The 17,063-nt window shown below is 40.9% G+C and overlaps 1 protein-coding gene across 12 annotated transcripts in view; it reads left to right on the forward strand.

The window, feature by feature from the left end:
- The window catches only part of ABI1 (abl interactor 1), an 82,334-nt gene that overhangs the window by 24,865 nt on the left and 40,406 nt on the right, over nucleotides 1-17,063 (forward strand). For all 12 annotated transcript variants that reach the window (XM_063324605.1, XM_063324608.1, XM_063324611.1 and 9 more), the window contains exon 2: nucleotides 181-348. In XM_063324605.1, coding sequence (XP_063180675.1) covers nucleotides 181-348 — 168 coding nt within the window. The remainder of the gene's footprint in view (nucleotides 1-180; nucleotides 349-17,063) is intronic.

The following is a 17,063-nucleotide window of genomic DNA, read 5'->3' on the forward strand; positions in this document are numbered from 1 at the left end:
GTTACTACGTTTTTTTCAAATTCTTTATCTGCTCCTTATTATTCTGAATTTTTTAAATGTACATGTAGATTGAGTACTTAAACTGCACAGTCAGATCTCCTTGATTACAGATTCTTCTAAATGTAGGTTGTCTTTTTTGTTCCTGGCCTTAAGCAAACGTCTTGTTCTTTTGCTTTACAGGCTCCAGATAAAAGGAAAGCATTAGAAGAGACCAAAGCCTACACAACTCAATCTCTAGCCAGTGTTGCTTATCAGATCAATGCACTGGCCAACAATGTATTACAACTGCTGGACATCCAAGCATCCCAGCTACGGAGGATGGAGTCCTCCATCAACCATATCTCCCAGGTAATCTCTTTTTTTAAATAGAGGACTGACAACATTGGAGGAGGCATTATCTTGTCTCTTGTATTATTGAGCTGGATAGTTTATGTTGACATCTTTGAATTCTCTGAGCAACATGATAGAAAATGGTAAGATGTTTTTAATATTTATGAAAGCCACTTTGTGATGGAGGTCATGACTGAAACAAAACAGTTCCTTTATCAAGAAGCACTGAGATTATATTTGGTTTAAAGCAGGAGTTAATAATTAAGATTGCAAGATCTGAAGTTGCAGTTGAGGGGAGGGGTAGAGAGAAGGATTCTGTTTCTGAAGGAAATTCAGATAAAGTAGTGCATAAGTCATGGTATTTTATTTAGTGTTGCAACATATGCAGTAATCTCACCTGTTTTCATGCCCTTGCAGGATGTAATTTCGTGAGCTGTGTGGCCAGGGAGAGAGGTTCGCATGCTGCCGCTACCTGCTTAAGCCAAACTCTGTCCAAGTCAAGGCAGTTGGATGAGTGAGCTGACCTGACTTGTACTGTGATTGCTGCATTGCTAGTGTTGGTGCAGGGAGGAGATGGAAATACATGACAGGAAAGAACAGGCCCATCCCTATCAGTGGCAGCCTTGTGTTCCCTTGGCTGAAGCTTCATCCTAGCTAACTGCTGCTGAGGGGGGAGAGTTACTGCTGCCTGCCTTGTACCTGATCTGGCACTGGTCTGATTGTATGGTAGCTTGGCCAAAAAATGTCTGCTGTGTGTAACCTGGAAGTGGCTTATTGCATAATCAGGTGGGTGCCATACTAGTGCCAAGGAAGGGAGGGACAGGATCCACTCAGTTATTTTGCCCGTACATTGCTGTTCTGAAGTGGGCTTGAGTGAGTTGTTGAGGGCCCAGCGTCTGCTGTCATATACCAGCTCCAGATGGTACTATAACTAAAGCCCTTCAAGGGCTCACCACTCTAGCTGATGAGTTAGCTGAGAACTCTGGAATAGACACCACACTGACAAGTTGGCTAGATTCCTGGTTGGGGAAATGGAAAGATATGGTGGTATCAATATTGATTTCTCTTATAATGGTAGCGGTAATGTTAGTGGCTGTAGGATGCTGTATCATTCCCTGTGTGCGAGGATTAGTTCAACGATTAATTGAAACTGCCCTAACAAAACGAATGGAAGTAGACCCTCCCCCATACCCTGGAAAAATGCTTCATCTAGAAGAAAATAAAAACTCTTGAGAAGAAGAAGAATGTAACATCATGCTGTCGGCTCTAGAGGCCTCATATGGAACCATGCCCTAGAAATGCAAAAGACAAGATTATGAAAAAGGAAAGGGGGAAATTGTAAGGAAGGCAGGTATTGCTTTTGCAGAGGAGAAAAGCCATTTCCATCAGAGGTGACATAAGGGAATGACCAAGACAAAGAGGCTCCAGCAAAGACTTGTAGAACATCTCTTATCACGCGGACAAACTGATTCATACTGGATTAGTGTCTAGAAGGGTAGTCAAACATTTAACCAGGGCTAATGACATTGAGCATTTTTTTTTTTTACCAAAAAGGAAAGAAAGAAACTAGTCAGATAATCCCTTTAGGTGTAGCATAAAGAGAAGTAAACAGAGGCAAGACATCCGGGAAGAATTTTAGGCGCCTCGGACAGACTGTGAACCCTAGAGTACCTAACCAATGGGAAACAGGGGAGGGAAAAATTCATCCGGGATTAGGAAATAAAAAGGTGTGTTTTGAGAACTGAAAGTGTGCCTACTTGCTAGGTCACCCACTCTTGCAAGAACGTGAATAAAAATGTGCTTCACAGAGGATTCTGCCTGAGCCTGTTTCATTTGAACCGGAATTTATTTCTCACATGCTCTTGCTGAAATTCAGTTGGATCTTTACTGGGCTTTATGTCCTGTGCCTATCTGAGACATTTCATAAACAAATCTCAGAGGATTCAACCTAAAATCTTCTTCAGTGCAGTTGGTGAATTTAAAACCTTTGTTGGTCAACTGATACCTTGTTAGTGGTGCACCTTAGACCAAATACTTGAAAGAAAATGCTTCCCATGGGCTCTGCTGTCTGTCTCCCTGTAGGCCTTGCTAACCTGTTTACTGTTCTTTTAGAGTAATTGTGGTTTCTAAAAATCTCTGTTAAATGGCAACACAGTAGTTTACTGAAAGCATGTCAGCAGGGAGAAGATTCCAGTGCATGTGGAAGGGCCCTCCTAGTAACAAACCTTTCGAAAAGGCTTGACAAGTTAGTATGTGCTAAGAACTACATAGTGTTAAAAGCTGTATCAAGTATTTAAAAAGTACCTGCCACTGAAACAGGAAAGTAGGAGGAAGTACAATTGCTGTAGATGAGCTTCTTGTTCTGTCAAGTAATCAGAGATTTCTTGATGCTAGGATTATGACTACCTTTGTAGAAATGACTAGGTAAGGGACAGAACCTACAGGCTTTCCCAAGCACTGGATGTCCTTTCATACTGAGCACATCTTTTCTTATGTGTTTTCAGAGCTGCAGGGTGTGTGAAGCTATTGTTGTTAAATTCTCATTGGCCCACTGATATGACTAACCATGGAAAAAGCCAAAGTGTTTGATGCTAGCACAAAAGGTGTTAACCGTCTGTACTGTTTTCTGCTTGAATTGAAGGCAGTATGCTGAAACCCATTGAGTCACCTGATACATGAACTGTTTGCTAAAGACTGTGAACAATTAGTGCTTTGTAGAGCTTTTGAGGAGTGTTTAGCAAGGTCACTTGCTTGTAGTTTCTGTCCTGGTTGGTCTTTCCTAAAACTAATCCTTGCTTATAAATGAACCTCTGCAGACTAATTTTGTAGAATTACACTGGATGCAGATAATGCGCACATACCAGCTCAGCTATTTGCTTTGAAATGTTTCTGCTCAAATGCTTCAACTGCATATCTTAAATCTGCTATGCAGTTGCTTTGATAGACTGTTTCTAAATTCTCTGAGGTCTCCAGATTGTCTTTCCCTGTGTTTGTATCAGTGGTGAATATTTTCATGCCACTAAAGCATGGAGATGAGCACTCTGAAAATGGAATTCTTCTCCATGAAAGAAGTATTGCCTAGAAACACAGATCTAAGGCATTGCCAGTCAATTACTCAATTCTGGGTTTTGCAACACAGAGCAGATATCTGTGAGATAAGGTGCAATTTGATAGTTTTTCTGGTTAAAAAAACCCCTTTCTTCTTTCTATGGAAGAAAATCCTGTGGCTGTTCTGACCTGCAGGCAGTTTCTGTTCCCCTACTGTGTTTCAGTTCTCTATGCATGTTTTCCAGAATGACTCTAGACTGAATGGCTGGATAGCTAATCTTGATTATAGCTACTCAATATTTTTCCTAGCTGTGTACCTCCTTCACTGGAAAAAGCACTCATGAAAAGTTATGTGATGGAGTGGTGTGTTCAGTTCTTGTTACTGGAGCTTAATTTTACAGATGAAAAGTTTGCTTGCTTTTATAGCAAAAGAATTAATTCAGCTTTGGTATCTCGTCAAGAGCAAACAGAGAGGCTTCACATGAGTAATTACACTGTGGTGAGGGAGCACTGCTCTGAGCCCATGGAGGCAGGGAACAGCTCCAGGAACGGCTTTCACATAGCAGCCAGAGCAGAACCCTGCCCAGCTGCATCTATATTTTCTGCAGTTGTCTTTCAGCTGGACTGTGTGGGTCTGGAGTGACCTGCCACATGTTATTTACTGCACCCAATATACAGAGCTGTGCACATACAGCCCAGCTTTTTGGCTTAAACTCTTAATGCTGACTTGACCTTTCGAAGCTGCTCTGGTATGGCAGAGCAAAGACTTGATCACTGTTCTGAAAAAGTTCGCAAACCCTTCTAGTGTAAGAGATCCTGCTCATCCTGTTAGGCAAGACTTGGGAGGGGGAAAAACAGCAAGTCTATACTTCAGTCCAATGTGAGCATCAAGGCTTTGCGAAAGACATTAGGGCATATATACCTCTAGACTGCCTACTAGGAGCTTTCTGTTGCAGTCACAGTCACATTACATATTTCTTTCAGTTCCTAATTGGTGCTTTACTTTGTTTCTATTTGCCTTGAGAATGGCCATGCTTAGAAGAGAAATTTCATTTACAAGTTGAGCTGGTTTTGATCTGAGATGTGACAGCAGAGCCAACCTGATTGCTGCACTGTTATAGTGCACCATCTTGACTTTCTCTATGGGGAGAAAACCACTGGCATAAAAAGGCAATGGAGGGAGGACTTTAGCTCCATGTAGTTCCTAATAATCACTGCTGACTTGTCCATCCACAAATGCTGTAGTAGCAGAGCAGCAGTTCTGCTACGGTATAGATTGCCTTCAGTTGCAGCAGCCAAAAAGAAATTTTCCTTGAAGAAGGTCAAACAGCAATAACCAGGTGTTTTGCTTTCTTCATAGCATATGAAGTGTAAGGTGGCTAGAATAGGTAGTATTTTCTTTTGTAGCAATTTTAGGAAAGATGAGTGACTCCATGGACTGGACAGTGAAAGGGGAAAGGAGAAGCTGAGGGTTTGCCTCCAATTGGAGATACTGGGAAGGACCTTGGACATTGAGGTGGGAAAGGAATGAAGACCTTAACATTCATCATTTGATATTTCTTGAGGTGTGCTGCCACTAAAATAAACCCAGGATTTTTCTGTGCACCCTGGTGATGAATTAAGCAAGACATTGTGTATTTGTGCTCTGAATGCAGTTTATGCTTCGTTATATTTATTTCCTATGTGTATTAAATTAAATTCTGCTTTGCTGTTTAAACTCACATTGTTCATTTATATCATTCTTGCATGGGTCCCTAAGCCAATGAGTTAATTCTTTAAAAAGTACAGCGAAAAAAATCCTCTTGTATCCCTCCATTCGTTCTGAAAATCAGTGTCTCTTAGTAGAGGAGTTAAAAATTCAGCTTGTCATAGCTTGAATATTTGACAAGGGAAAACTGCTCTAGAAATGTGGGCCTGTGTTCTCGTGCTCTTTTGACTTGATGTTTCTTGGTTCTCCCCTCTCCTCCTCCTCCTCCTCCTCTTGGAAATAAGACCTGACTTAAACATGTACTTTAAGATATTTGCTGCTTCACTTGCACAAACTTTAAGAGAATGAAGATGGGACAGAGCCAGATTCATCAGAGGAGAGAGAGGTTGACAGTCACATCTTTGTTTACTGTGTCAAAACTGAAAAATGTAACTCATCAGCGCTCACATTTATGTCAGAGCAGCTGCAGTACTGGGTGTAGCAGCTATGCCTCTTTTTTTTTTTCCTGGACATAAAGAGTTTTTTAAATAGCTCAGAATTTAAAACCATGCCTCTTGAAGCATGAAGGAAGCAATCGACTCCGTTTAAAGAAATTATGATTTGCACCAGGAAACGCTGCACCCCTTAAACATTCAGTGTTAAGATTTTCTTCTGCACCTGAAACTTGTCTCTAATGTGAAATAGGGACTATTACAGAACAATATGTTATGAAAGCATAACTCTCAGCAAAAAAAAAAGTGTATCCATTGTCACTATTAAAAGCTTGAAGCTTTTGAACTAAAAAAAATAAAGAAAACTAATAAAATCTCTGTCACCATCCATGTCTAATTCATTGCATGTGTAATTCAAATACTGCATGCAAGCAGAAAGCCAAATTCCTTCTGTTTCTGTATTATGGTTGTCTAGCTAAAGTCAGAGGCAATAATGAAATACACAGATGTTATCTTTTATTGTAGGACTTCTGAAACCTACAGCTGTAGCCTGTGTTGAATCACACATACACACCACCCCCATCCCCAAATGCTAAGGCCTTTTCTATTGGGTGAGCAACCAGCCAGGACTGATGTAGATTAGGTTTCAGAGAAGCTCTGCTGAAGATGTCCTGGGGCTTGAAGGGGTGAGCTCCTAAGCAGTAGCAAGTTGAGAAGAGGATAACTGGTGTTCGATGCCAGGGAAGAAGAGCATGAGAGCTGTTAGGTGCTCAGCAGTAGGCCTCTGGTGTTTGAAGAGGCATAAGGCAGTAGACATACAGTGGGGACTCCTTATGTTGGAGTTTGTGGGAAAGAGCTTTCTAGCGCTTTTTTTCAGAGTTTATGTGCCTGTCCTTTGGATTAATGGGATACTGCATTTGTGGATTTCAGTATATGATCACAACACAGTTCAAATTCATTTTTGAAAGCCAAGAAGCAGAAAGAGGGTAGAAAATGTGACAAATCATCTGCTGATGAGTGTGGGTAGTCATGCCTAGGAACAAGCAATTGTGTGAAGTACTCTAGCATGCTTTATGGATGGGAGCAAAAGACCTCTCCAGTTCCTCTTAGTGATGACTGTGCTTCCAAAGGACAGTTGTCCAGGTGCTTTTACCTTGAAGTTGCCTCTTTAAAAAGGAGAGGATGTGTAAGACTCAGGTCTCTTTCTCTGACATGAAGAACATATGGTCTGGATGAAAGCACTGTTAACTGGAAAGGAAATTAGCCAGAACTAGCAAATGGTTGATGGCTGCTAACAAGCAGGCTTGGTACTGGAGCCCACACTGTTCACAGTATTCTTTGGAGACCATTCAGGATGTAAAGCGTGTCCTCAGCAAATCTGGGGATAACTCTAAATTAGGAAAGGTGATTCATATGCTGAATGGCAGAGCTTCAGTGCAGAGGAACCTTGAGCCAGCAAAAACCTTGGGAGACTGGGCAAGGTGCAAGGACCTACACCTGAGGTGGAGTAACCCCATGCATTTGTATTTGCTGAGAGGTGACTGTGTGAGTAGCTGACTTGCTGAAAAGGAGCTGGTGTGCTGGTGGATGCTGTGGTAAGCATGAGACAACAGCACAAGGCCATCTGAATCAGTTAAACAGCATGGCAGGACTGTGTCGGGAAGAGCGTGGCTGGCCAATGAAGGGCAGTGATTGTCATCTGCTCTGCAATGATGAGGCTTCACCTGGAGCGCTGTGTCCATTTTTTGTTACCCCTGCCTTGTTCAAGAGTGATTTAGGGAAACTGGAGATAGTCCAGCAGAGAGGGATGCTGAGGCAGTCGGGGCATGGAGCATGCAGCCTTCAAGGAGAGGTTGGAGAAGTTGTGCTTGTTTAGTCTGACAAAGAGGGGGCAAAGCAGTGATGTAATGGTACTTCAGTCTGGCTCTGACATCTTTGTGCAATTAGTCTTTCTTTTGGTAGTGACAGAGTAATGTTGAACACTTAGTCACAAGTTGAAGCTCAGTAGGTTTGTACCTGGAGCTGGGAAAATCCTTTTTATTTTGTAGGGTGGCGCAGCACTGGAACAGGTTACCCCCTGCTGTGACTCTTCTCAGTGTTACACTGCAGTAGCTGGATATATTGTAAAAGCTGACTTTGCATCCTTGAAGGCATGTCATAAGTTATAGGAACTAAATGGTGAGGGGGGAGACAATTGCAAAGTCAGGGTAGAAGCTGCCACTCCATGTCTACAAATCCTTGTTAGCTCCATTTCCGTACAAACTTTCCTTGCCGCACACCTGAAAGTGTGTGAAGAGACCAAGTGTCTCTACGTTATCTAATGTTGTATATGTTAGAAACATAACATCTTCTCTCTGTTTCTCTTGGGTTGCCCTTGCTTGTCAGCAGATGCAAATATTCTAAATATGGCAAAGAAACTTGCACATTTTGTTTAGATTAACTTTGCCTTGGGTGACATTCTCTCTCCCAATAAAGTGCTGACAGTTACCTCGGTGGCCTTTGCTTCACATCCTGTTCTTCCTGTACTCTCTGAGATAGAGGCCAAGGCTCCAACAAGTTTTACTGTGCTTGCTCTGCTTATCTGTCTGCTTATGAAAATTGTTGTTAACTTTGTGCATATCAACTTCTACACGATATGCATAAATTGTTCAGAATGTACTATAATGTGTAAGGGTTGCCTCGTTAGCTCTTCTGTTGGGAAATTCCCTTCATGACCACAAATGAGTATACATAGGATCTGTCTGTAATTCCTGTACGGTTCAGCTGATGCAGTCAAAAAAACCTACCACGTTACTGACAAAAAATCCCCAAACAAACAAAAAACCCCCCATGATACCTAGTTATGTACACCTCTGAGAGAACAACCACGGAATCACAGAATTTTTCAGAGTTGGAAAGGACCTCTAGAGATCATCTAGTCCAACTCCCCTGCCAAAACAGGATTGCCTAGAGCACATTACTCAGGGCTGCATCCAGGTGGGTGTTGAAAGTCTCCAGAGAAGGGGACTCCACAACCTCCCTGTGCAGCCTGTTCCAGTGCATGGTCACCCTCATCATAAAGCAGTTCTTTCTCATATTTGTTTGGAACTTGCTATGTTCCAGCTTGTGCCCGTTACCCCTCGTCCTGTTACTGGGAACCACTGAAAAGAGTCTGGGTCCATCCTCCTTAAACCCACCCTTTAGACACTTGTAAACATTAATAAGGTCTCCCCTCAGCCTTCTCTTCTCCAGGCTAAAGAGTCCCAGCTCTCTCAGCCTTTCCTCATAAGGGAGATGCTCCAATCCCTCCATCATCTTTGTTGCCCTATGCTGGACTCTCTCCAGTAGTTCCCTGTCTCTCTTGAACTGGGGAGCCCAGAGCTGGACACAACCATCAGCCTTTGTGTGATGGGGAAGGGCAGTTGCTTTGGTGGAGAAGAATAAACTGAGTCAGAAACTTATGTTTCCTGTCATTCTTTATTCCCACTTTTTTTTGGTGAATGCAGGGTTTCAACTTGTTTTTGGGGAGTGAGGAAAGTTGCGAACTTTAATAGCCATTGACTGTAGTGAATTCCTTCATACGCAGATTCTCATTCTAGTAGAAGGGCAGTCTGAATGCATAGTTTTCAATGCGTTTTAGATCGGTAAAACCTCCTTTCTGCTGAATGGGTATTTGGCCGAAAGCTCTAGATACCTCACTAAATACTAAATTAAGAGGACATGATGCAGCTTCTTGTTTTCTGAATGCAAAGCCAAAAATCCCAGGACTGTGAACATTATTCTGAAAGGCTTTTTTGGTAATTTTGGGCAACAAAGGAATCAAGGGTGTGTTTGCAATCTTTCTCTTTTAATGAAAACCTCTCATATCTGGAAGATACACCACATAAATGAAATGCGTCACTAACCTGCTATAAAGTCACATATTGGACTTTTCAAGGAGTCTTTTTTTTTTTCTTCAGATGCATCTGATTAGATTGTTGCCTGAAATTAATTTTCCTTCTATTTCAAGTCTCAGTCCTCGTATGTGAATAGCTCCTGTTTGACGTTGAATTAGTGTTTTCTTATCTCTGTCAATGTTTTAGTGGCATAAGGGCAAAGCAAAAAGGAAATGCAGTGTATGAGGTGATGGTTATAAGAATATTGTGTCATTAGACAGCAGGTAATGAGCTAACAGAGTATTAAGTTGGTCAGTGTATCTGCGCCATCCAGTGCAGCTACTTGCGACATTGGTTTTCATGGTAGCTGGGCAGTGTTATGCTTGAGTTGACTATATTTGGGGAAAAGGAGGGGAAAAGCAAGTACAAGAAGCTTATTGTGGAGCAGATGAGTCTCTGCGTCACTCTTCATAATCTGCCACTCAAGCACACGAACGTGTGCTGCTGGGTGCTTGTGCTTCTGAAGGGAATTGCTTAGTGCTTTCTGCTGACTGGTTTTATTGGGGGGCATGAAAGCGCTTAGTTAATGTTGATCTGCAGATGGAAAACTCATGTAATGATTTACATGAGTGTTTTATAAGCCAGGAGTAACGTTCTGCTACTCTTTATACTGCTGCTGGTTTGACTTTGTTCTCTTTACTAGCAGCCCTTTGGGACGTTATGCATGTCTTGTAAAAGTCCCCTTACAGGTTATATTTTTTCAGTGAACAAACTCTTTTATTAGTTTATGGGAGGTATATGAATGACTTACTAGCTGCTCTTCTAAAGCTGTGACAACTTCTGTTGTTTTATTGTAATTTTGAAAAAGCGTGTATGAAGTGTGGAAGTCTGTCCAACTGTGTTAATCTTATCAAACACTTGTCCTGTGGCTGCTGTGCCCCATTATGTATCCCTTCTCCAACAACATCTGCATCACTGGGGCAGTTGCAGAACACAAAGTGAAAAGTTACCCTTTACCGTAATGGAAAAAAGTGTGTGTGAAATTGTATTAATTGATAAAACTTATGGCTAATCACCTAAATAGAAATAGGCTACCATAAATATTTTTTCAGAACTACTTATTCTGATGGAGAATATTGTTGATTCTTAATTGACCCTGCTGCTAGTGCCATCACAGAAAGGGCATCATGGTGGCAGTGGAAATAAAATTGTGGATTTGTTTGGTTAAAAGTTGTATCATATATAGGATTTTTCTTTTTAAAGAAAAATCAGAATATGTTTTGGACTAGCACAGTTTGAGTGACAATTAGTGGAGGCAGCGTTTCACTTTTGTCAGTCATTCCCATTTGGAATGCTGTCATGCATGTAGAAGTAACCACCATAAAAGTATGTCTGCCTCTCCCTCCATTTCAAAAAATAGATTACTAAAGCTGTTGTTTTCCTTTCTAATGTTCATTCCTGGTTCCAGTGAATATTTACATTGTTTAATAATTTTGCCTGATATTGTGCCTAAGTATATCTTATGGGCATGAGAATGTAAGTAGTACATGACCGTAGGATCACAGATCTTATATTTTGATTGCTTCCTGTTTGAGAATCTGCTAAATAAGTATGACTTTTTCCTCAGTGTACCCTTGTAGGAGTGCTAATGTGCAGTGGTTTTGTAGCTTCATCTGTTCGTGCTTAAGAGCACTTGATTATTTTTTTTCCCCCTCATATGTTGTCCTGGGATGGCTATTGACAATGGATCCATCAGTACAATTCAGTGTGGTGTCACACAGGGATTGAAGTATAGCTTGCTGTTTCTCTAACTAGCTTCTCTGTTCTTTGCTTGCAAGAGAAAAATAATGTCTTGTCAACCTGATCTTGTCATGCTATCTCAAATTCCTTTATGTGGTGAAACCAGGAGCAACAAGGGTGTGATGAAAAGCTATCAGGCTTCTATACAAAGTGAGAACAAGTAGGATGGGGACCTTAGAGTTAAGAGGGATCATGATGGAAATAATAAAACACATAATTGCTTCAGGAAAGGTCAGTTGGGCCATCTTTTGAAAATATAAGAACAAGGAAATACTGAATAATGACTGAAGAGCTTGATTCTGCTTTCTTGTTGAACTCAGTGTCTTACGGGGTTGTTTTTTCTTCTTAAGTTATGTGAACTGTGTTCAAAACTAGGCTGTATAAGGTTGCAGGATAAGCCTTCAAACCACAAATCAACCTTTATCTGACTGGAAAGGGGATAAATGTCATCTTTGGGAAGCTGATCCTTTTTTGTGCATTTATAGGATTTTCTTATGTGTATGGTTAAGTCAAGTATTAGGTGAGATGCAGCAATGGCCAGTTGTAGTACAGGACTAAAAGAGATGAGTTGTACTGTGGGTAAGGCTTGACTTCGACGCTAGGCTGGAAAGGTGTTACTGAAGTTTTTGAGCAGTGTACGTATTTTTGATCTCTACTAGCTGATAGGTAGTATATGGTAAACTAATAACATGCCAGCTCATGTGGACCAGCAAATTGTTTATTCTTCTTAATTAGAGAAGCAATTCAAATACTGTTTAAACCTGAATGTTTTTTAAAAAATAAACTTAGCTTGAAATTATGCTGTTGATCTGCATATGTATTGTGGCAGATGAAACATGGTGTTCAAGAGTGGATATGATGTTATTTCAGTGCTGCAACTCAGGATGTCTTTTGCCTGCTCTGGTGATGAGTGAGACATTGAAGTAACTGAGGACATTTCAGAGGTGCAACCTCTAAGTCATACCATAAATGTGCTATCTTCATGTAATTATGGGTCATTAAGGTAAAATGAGAGGTCCAGTCAAACAGCCTGAAACAAATCAGACTTTCTCAACTATCTAATCTCTTACCTATGCCACTGTGTTTGGATTTAATTTCCGCATACACCCTAAATCTCATGTTAAGAGACAGTGCTGACAGGAGCTAAACCATCCTTTATTTCATTTGTTCCTCTCTGCACACTGAAGATGGTCTGTTCACTGCTTATGTATCGTTTTAGCCTCCTCCTAAGTCGATGTATAATGAAGTATATCTTTCTGTGGTATATGAATGGTGTTCATCCATGTGACCTGTAGATGTGTCTGTCAGTGCCCTGTTTTGACAGTAACACGACAGCTGACCACAGAAGTGCTTATCCATGATATACAGTTTTAAAGCATCCCTGATGCAGTGGTAGTGTTTGGTGCTACTCTGGAATCTGGAGGAGTCTGAAACTAGAAGAGAGAACTTCTTGGGGTGTTCATGGTATTTTGGTTAAAATACTGTGGTTATCCCTTTTCCTAGTGCAGGTGGTGGCACGTTAAGAAATAATTAAACTTCAGGAAGTGGGGGATGGTTTTCGTAAGCTGTCACTGAGAGAAATTCAAGTTAAATCACTTGGGATTTTGCTGCTTTAAGCATTCATCCCGCAGTGCAGCGTGCCTCTTGGCTGGCAAACATTATCAAGCGTCAGTCCCACTTAACTTGCTTCTTACTTTTAGACCTCCATACCTGTGAGCAAAAGGATCTTGATGGGACCACAACTCCAAGTGACTTGCATATTATTTTCAACTCAACATCTCTACAAAACTGTATTTCCCTGGTCTGCGTTAAATACGTAGTCCTTCAGTCAATGCAGAAACTCTTCAGAGATGTTCCCTACTAGGGCTGTCTGAATTACCTGGAATAAGTGTATCTAAAGTATTTATTCTTTTGGAAATTATTTGAAAAACCTTTAAAAGACTCTTTTCCATGTGAAACGTTTGCCTGAAATAAGACAGAATGCTTCTGACTGGTTGTTATTGGATAACGGTCACCTAGTTTGATAGTGTTTAAAAGCATCATCTAATCAGTAAAAACAGAATAAAGAAAATATGGTGTGAATGTTTCCAAATGCATTTTTAGAAAGCAGAGGTTCTGCAAACAATTATGTGACTTAAGCAAACATCCTGGAAAAACAGACTGTGAGCAGTCTGCAGATCTTATTTGAATAAATATACTTTTCCTCTGTAGTCTCCCCCTCTGGCCCATTTGCCTAGATTTCTTCATCGTGGTAGTTCTTAAAACAAATGCACAGTTGTTGTTTACATTAGCGATATACTTCTGGGAGTAAAAAATGACTGTATCGATGGATGGATATACGCAATTCAAATCCAAAAAGTATATTGACCTCACGTAGGAAAACCAGGCTTTACCGAAGCAGTGAGGAGGAGGCACCCACAGAAGTTTTTGCACAGCTGTCTTTCTTGTAGTCCATTAAATTGTGTCCTGATGTACCCCTTTATCTTTCAGGGAAATATTTTAGTCCTTAGCAATGCCTCCCTCCCTGATTAAGGTTAACTGTAGCAGTACGTTAATTCCAGCCACTTTCGCAGGCAGTTAGGTTTCTTGCAGAAGTTCAGTAACTCTTCTGCATCTGTGTAGCTGTCCAGTATTGCACAGGTCAGTGGCCACTCATGCATGAGTCCATCCATGGCTGTAAGACGACCTCTTGAAATGCTGTGGTATAGTTCAGACACTTGTAACCCACCACAGTGTTTTGAGCACCTTGACCCAGGGCACCAATGTACTGTCCTCAGTTAGCTTTAAACACTTCTCTGGTCAGTATTTGTGTAGTGTATGTCTGACTTTTGCCTAAAGTGACATTGAGAGGTGGCCAGTCTTTTTTTTTCCTGCCATTCTCTGGTGACAGACAGTGTTTCGTTCTCTGCCTCTCCGTCCCACCCTACCTCTGAATTGTGGCCTCAATTATCCTGGAGACAAGATCTTGAAAACTACCTACTTCTGGCAGCTTCTTTCTGTGTCATCCCCAATGGCTGACACTCCTCTTCTCCCCAAGCATTTGCAATCAAGTATAATCATTATGCTAATAACTGCACAGTGGAAATGTCTAATTTCTGAACACGTGATCAGTCTGACTAATGAATTTACTGTAACGGTAGTGGGATAATGCATTCATCAGGGGGTACATAGCGATGTCGTCCTGTCTGTGCCGACGCACAAGACTTCTTATCAGGCTGCAGTGTTTGTGTTCAGGTGCACTTGCACAGGTCAAAGCCAAGAACTCGCTGCTGGGTGTGTGCATGTACAAGTTTGAGATGTGGTCCTGGAGGAGGGGTAGACTGGTGGAATGGTTTCTTCTTGGGCCAGGGTCCTCTGCCAGAGTGCTCAGCTTTAGTCTGGAAAAGTTTTGTCTGGGGAAGATTGTGACTCAGGATGGAGTAAGTGCTGCTAGGACTTTTGAAGCCATGTGAATGTTCCTAGCAGATATAATTGCAGTATTTCGTATTGGTTGTGGCCAAGAGTAGGAGGTTAAGGGAAATCCATTTACAGAAACAATGTGCAACTTCCTGGTTTAGTTGTGTGTGGAAATTAAAACGGCAATGGAGAAGTAGAGCAGCCTTAGCAATTCCATCTCTGTTCTGTCCCTTCCTCCCCACCCTATTAAGCTGGTAAATTTATCATACATGCTTGTGATTTGGTTGTTTGTCTTTTGCTTTTACTTAATATATCCCAAATTACAAGAAGTCTGTATGACTCAGTCCAAAATAGTAATGCAGTCTTAGGAAACATGTGAGGGAATTGTTGTTAACTGTCCTTTTTTTGCTAGGGTATCTTAAGAGGCTTCCATGCACAATGCTGTGGACACTGGGATTTCAGAAGAGGTTTGAGCTGAGTGAAGTTCGTGATGCTTCTAAGCTTTTCCACTGTTGATGTACCTTCAGAAGGGATAGCTGGTTACTGAAGAGGGGGTTGAGAAAGGGGAGACTGGGTCTGAGAGTTGAACTGTCTTGTTCTATATTTGTCTTCGAAAACAAAACTGAGGAGCTTGTCAGATCCTAATTGTTTTGATATTAAAGTGACATGGAAGAGCTCTTTGTTGCAATAATATGCTGAAGGTGGTAGTATGGGTAGTAAGTTAACTTCAGAGTAGAATAAGTACAGTGAAAACTTTTCAGTGGGATCTGTAGTGGCTAAGGGTTGTTCCTGCCCTCTTATTTTACTGGTAAGACTCATTGGCAATGGGGACAAGAGGAAAAAACTGGCCATTGCTGGTTATTCACCCGTTGCAGTAGCACCTCATAGTGTTGCAACAAAGTTGTTTGCTGTAGAGCCTTGCTTGCTTTGTACAAAATCTTGAAAAAATCCAGAATTGTAGTAGTTCTTTTCTGGAGAAATGTGATTTTCAACCTTTGTATGTTTAGGAAACAAAGGAAGAGAAAAAGAAATTTAATGTGTGGTAAGCGTTGTTTGTGGCACTAAGCCAAGAGGATTTGTGATGTAGATAATATGGCCTTTAGCCATCTGATGGCTGTTTAATTAATACTTGTGAGGTACTCTTGGTGCAGTGCTGACCCAACTGAAAAACAAGAGATTTCCCACTACCTTATATCACTGCCATCAAATGAGATATGAACAAAGAGGCATAGAAATAACATTGTGCCTTGGATGATTTGTAGTTGATTATGTTGGCAGGTGGCTAAAGGATACTCAGCGTCATTTCCACATATATTGTCCCTGTTTTATGTCTTAGGGAAACAATCTGCCCCCAGGACTGTCAATCACACCTCATAGGCCCTGGATTCACAGGGAGAAGGGAGCTGCTTGGGAGAGGAATCTTTGTGTGTATGTGTGGATTTTGCTTGTGGTTTTTTTGCTGGTTTTGAGTTGGTTGTTTTTGGTTTTGTTTTTGTTTTCTTTTAAGAAAAATACGTGCCTGAAAATAAATTCAGAAAACATTCAAGTTCATGTGACAAATCAGACTGGGTTTTATGTGGTAGTTTTTTTATTCTTTAGCATAATGATTATTTTGAGATATGCAATAAATCCACTATCCCAACCATGTAACATAACCTTTATTGTAGGAAAATATTTTATTTTTGCTATTGGAGGCACTAAAGAGGTGATAAATTAAAGCTAAGGCTATGTTATCTTGCTGCTTTTGGTGGGTTGTTGTCATCCCCATCCCCCTGCCCAGCCCTCCCTTCCAATTTAAAATGCCAAATTACAACTAAATGTGAGGGGTTTGGCTTTTCTGGGGGGGTGTTCAGGCCTCACCATTCTGACTTGTCATTATTCCAGCTTTCTTGGGTCCTTACCTCAGTCAAACTTTCAGAAAGTTCAAACTTGTTCTGTTGAGTTTATTTTTTTTATAGGCTTTTTTTAGATTATTTCCTTTTCAGCCACCTGCAGTGCTCTCTGCAATTGCACATGTTCATCTCCTATGAAGTTGCTTTTTTTGGCACACATAATGCTTTTCGTTAGACATACAATTTTGTTCTACTTACTCCCATGGTGGTTCTTTAGTGAGTCCAAACTACTGAAGAAGCCTTTTAATTTTTCCTTTCTGTCCTTGTGCTTTCCTTCAGTCAAGAATATGTTTAGCTTTGTATGTTTTGTTTAATTCTAGACAAGTGCATTGCTTCTAGTAAGGAAAAGAGGGACTCATTCAGCCACTTTAAAATGCTGAAACTCTCATGTGGGAGTTTGCATAAGCATATTTTGTTTCTTCTATTTTATTTTTTTTAATGAGCCTACTCATGCATGCGTATCTTGAGGAATACCCAGCGAAAAAGAGATCTGAAATGACTAAAATCTAATTTCAGGTACTGAAATACACTCACAGATACAGTTGGGATTTTGACTTTGCATAATCAAAAGCATTTATCTGCTTTTTGTGCTTTTTAAGACTGA

This window comes from Chroicocephalus ridibundus, chromosome 2 (assembly GCF_963924245.1).
Source record: "Chroicocephalus ridibundus chromosome 2, bChrRid1.1, whole genome shotgun sequence".
Taxonomy (NCBI): domain Eukaryota; kingdom Metazoa; phylum Chordata; class Aves; order Charadriiformes; family Laridae; genus Chroicocephalus; species Chroicocephalus ridibundus.